Genomic DNA, 3,910 nt, shown 5'->3' on the forward strand with positions numbered 1-3,910 from the left:
ACTTCAAAAGCCATGAAGGAGGTAAAGCAGAGCGAAGAATGCTGCTTTGGTGTCACAGCTGAGGGTTGCCATGAGTAAGACAACAAACTGATGGTTGATGCTCTGAAAATAAAAAAAAAAACCAAAAAACGAGTAACCAAGGCTTTCCCCCTGTTTTTTGTCTGCATCTCAGCGAGTGCATGCAAAGAGTCACAAGAAATCAGTAGACTTACATAGACTCCTGGATGCTTGCTATGACTGTCTTTGGTTGAGACTAGATCCAGATCTCAGTTGTATTAATGGAAAGATTCCCTCAGATTGCAAGTGGCATTTTATCAGCCTGACCACATATTTTGTACCTCAAACTGTACAAAGCCATTCCTGACAATTTAAAGTGTTTTTTTTTTTTTTCTCAGCCGGAGTCAAGTTGCTCTTGGAGAGTGTGAAGATAATCCATTTCAGTTGCGTAGAAGATCAGACAGTCACATAAATGCAGGTATGTTGGCTTTTGAGGTTTGGTTTTGTTTGTTTGTTTTTCGGTGGGAGGATTAAGTTCGTAAACTATAGAATTGGTGGTTTGGGCTTTTGTTATTAACTGAGCTAAAGCTTAGTAAAACATGGAACACAGAACCGATAATACCCGGACTGCATGTTCATCTATTTCCTTACCACTCTTTCTATTTAAGCACTGGGTATAAAATGCAACATGCATTTTCTTTTGAGTCAGAGCTGTCTTGTATGCATTCTTGGCGGTCTCAAAGCTATTGCATTAAACCTACTTAATGCTACCCTTTCCTTCTGGAGACAGAGGAGTAATAATAAAAATTAACTCTCCAATAAAGCTCATTTCACCATTACGCACTAAGTATCAGGAGTTTAAAAAACAAAGGGTGAGAGAGGAGAAAACTATCAGAAATACTTAGCTGCTAAGGAGACTGTAAAAGTAGAAGCTAACCTTTTTTTTATTTAAAAAAAAAAAAAAAAGAAAACACAAATTATACTGTTTATATTACCCAGCCTCAAGTATTATTTTTCAGCCAGTTCGGTGCTTAAGGATGTGAAAGTTATTCCTGCTTTACAGTAAGAAGAAAAACCACCTAAAATAGTTGTGGAACCACCAGAACAGAAGGGAATGATTTGGAACAGAGTTACCAGAAACAGAATAATCATTGACATTTCTTTTTTCACTTCTCTCCTCATTTGTGAAAAGTATTGATTTTGAATAGTCAGGTTCCCAATTTGAAGACTTGGAGAAATGCCGTGCCTAGCCCATCATAGCATGCAGTAGCCTCATTAAGCAACGAATTTGGATTTGTGTTCTGACAAATACTCTTCACTTTTTGCTTAACTGTTCTTCCTCCTCTTTCAGTATCTAAACGTAAAAGAAGATTGCAAAGCCATGGCTTTCTGTGCAAAAATGAGGAGCACAAAGAAGAGCGAAGTAAACCTGGAAGCTCAGCATCAGGGTTTAGAAATACTTTTCTACCTGCAAGATAAAAATCCCATATGTTACACCAGTGGCGAGTTTACCTCGGAGGAGCTGTGCATTGAAGCCGCCCAGAGGTGTTGTGAGTATCTGGATTTTATTTAAGTTCTCAGTGGCAAGGCTTGACAGTATCGAAAGTGATGCGTCTTTCTCTGCATGTAAGTCAAGGTTTGTAGAAGAAATGTGCATGTTATGTAGTTTAGGATGGAAACCTTTGCCAAGGGTCTGTTTGGGCAGTCCTTAAACTGTTTGGAGTGGAAGAAATGGTGGGAGAGACTGTCTTAAGAGTCACATAAAATAATGATCTCACCGTGGTTACCAGGTACTGATTTTTTTACTTTGGTGGGATGGGATTAGACTTTTTAGGAGAAGTGGAGATACAATATACAGATAAGCTAACACACAGCTCTCTTACCTTGTATACTAGTTGGTCAGCCTGTCAAGATCTGTCCCATGTTATAAAACATCTTGGAGAGGGCTAATGAGAAAAAAATTTGCTACTTCTCAGAAGCTGTTTGATGCTTTCCCAGTTTCAGTTTTCTGTTACCTGACACTTCTTTGCAGAGTGTTACAATAGCAATAGTATTAATTCACCAGTTAAAGTTAACTGAACTGTGCACAATTGTGGTAATACAGAAATGTATAATGAAGATTTCCTGCTTTGTCACTGTGGTCCTTGACTCGGCAAAATATTTGAGTATGTATATATAATTCCACTGGAACCAGTGGATTTAATCTATGTGAGAGCCTCATGAACAGTGTATGATGTGAACCCACATACAGCGCAACTGCTCCCACTAATTTCTTTTGGAAGTTTAAAACCTTTGAAGAAATGACTTAAAGGGAGCTTTCCTTAAGGGAACTTGTTTCTGCCTTCTCTCGCTTCTCACTGAGCCCACAGCACGTGGTAGTGAGGTACCCACTGATGGGTAACGTCTTACCCACCTCAGCAAGCCTGCGATGCTCGTCGCTGCTGTAAATCACAGCTCGAATAGTTAAACCATTGAGGGCATCTACGTGCTGCTTGTTGACCTGCAGACGGCAGTGGCTGCCCAACCCCACCTTCTGTGAACTTTGCAATTAGGCTGTTTGGTTTTTATTTCCTTGGCTTCTCTTCTTCCCTTTTGCTCTCTCACCCCAAGTCACGGTAGAAATGGTTTCACTGAATTCTGCAGGACCCCAACAACGTGCTCTGCAGTTGGCTCCATTTCAGAAGCACGTGCTGCGGTGCTCTCTGCCACAGAGCTGTTTGCCTCAGCGGGGCTTTTGCAAAAAGGTACTGCCTCCTATTGAGCAGGAAACTGCAGCAAGGAATTCAAACAACAGTAGACCTGTAAACATACCATAGCCTGTTCTTCTCTGGGATGATGTAAATGCAAAGGTTAAAGCAGGTCAGCCTAGGCATACAAGTCAAAGTCTGTTCTTTGTTGGAAAACCCTCTGTGGAATTAGCAAAGAATGGAAAAATGACACATTATGCTTTCTGCTTGTTTTCTAATGGAAAGGGGAATTTCATCATTTCACTAAAACCTGCTCTTTCAGCTATAGGAGTAAAATTTACTAATAAAATAAAACTGAGAACACAGTTGTGGTATTGTTGAGTGGTTTTGTTAAAAACCCCATTTCTGTGATCTGGAAAAAGTGAAGTTTTTTAAAGGCATTTCCTCTTAAGTTCAGACCTTTGGCAAAATCAGGGTTTCGGAATAAGTTTGTTGTTAGAAGTAGCTGAAATGATATGCTGTTTAATACACAATAAAACCAGTAGAGTGAACTAATGCACAGTTTGCAGTTCTGCTTTAACCGTAACTTTCTAATATTTGCTTTAAACTAATCCTAGTATCAGTTTCTTTTTATGGTCTATTTTGCAAGATCAGATATTTACTTTATGCATTCGTACTTTTGAGGTGTGCATATGTATTGTAGCCTTGTGATTCATACGTTTGTTTACTTTTCTCTGACAGCTATATCTCCTTTGTGCCATAATCTCTTTGCGCTGTATGATGAAAACAGAAAACTCTGGTATGCACCGAACCAGGTCTTTAAGATAGATGAAAAAACCTCACACCGGCTCCATTATCGAATGAGGTAAGCGCTAAACACCTGAAAAATGATACCTTAGCCATACACGGATGCTCTGACTCTTACTACTAAACTCACTGAAGAAGCAGGAAAGCAAAACCAAAAGAAGCAGCTTGCAGATAAAAGATTAACAGGAAAAGCTTCAAATGTCTCCTGATTTATTTTTTTTTCATCTTGCTATATAAACTTGAAAAAAGCCCCCGAAGTTGAAAAACCACAAGAACCTGTATCCACAAAGCTGTAGGTGACTGAACTAACTAAAAGCTAAATTGAAAAAAATGGCTCAAAAATGTTGGTTTGTTATATCAGTATTTTGCATGCTTCAGTTTCCTTTTGAAGAATTCAAAGTGAACTGTACTCCTGCTGA

At 39.1% G+C, this 3,910-nt stretch overlaps 1 protein-coding gene across 1 annotated transcript in view; it reads left to right on the top strand.

Annotated features, from left to right (window-relative positions):
• The first annotated feature begins 393 nt into the window (after nucleotides 1-393).
• JAK1 (Janus kinase 1) overlaps nucleotides 394-3,910 on the top strand; it is a 30,695-nt gene continuing 27,178 nt past the window's right edge. Inside the window, 3 exon segments of the mRNA XM_009883971.1 lie at nucleotides 394-475; nucleotides 1,349-1,547; nucleotides 3,426-3,549. Coding sequence (XP_009882273.1) covers nucleotides 470-475; nucleotides 1,349-1,547; nucleotides 3,426-3,549 — 329 coding nt within the window. The 5' untranslated portion in view covers nucleotides 394-469.

This window comes from Charadrius vociferus, unplaced genomic scaffold, assembly GCF_000708025.1.
Source record: "Charadrius vociferus isolate BGI_N301 unplaced genomic scaffold, ASM70802v2 scaffold423, whole genome shotgun sequence".
Classification (NCBI taxonomy): domain Eukaryota; kingdom Metazoa; phylum Chordata; class Aves; order Charadriiformes; family Charadriidae; genus Charadrius; species Charadrius vociferus.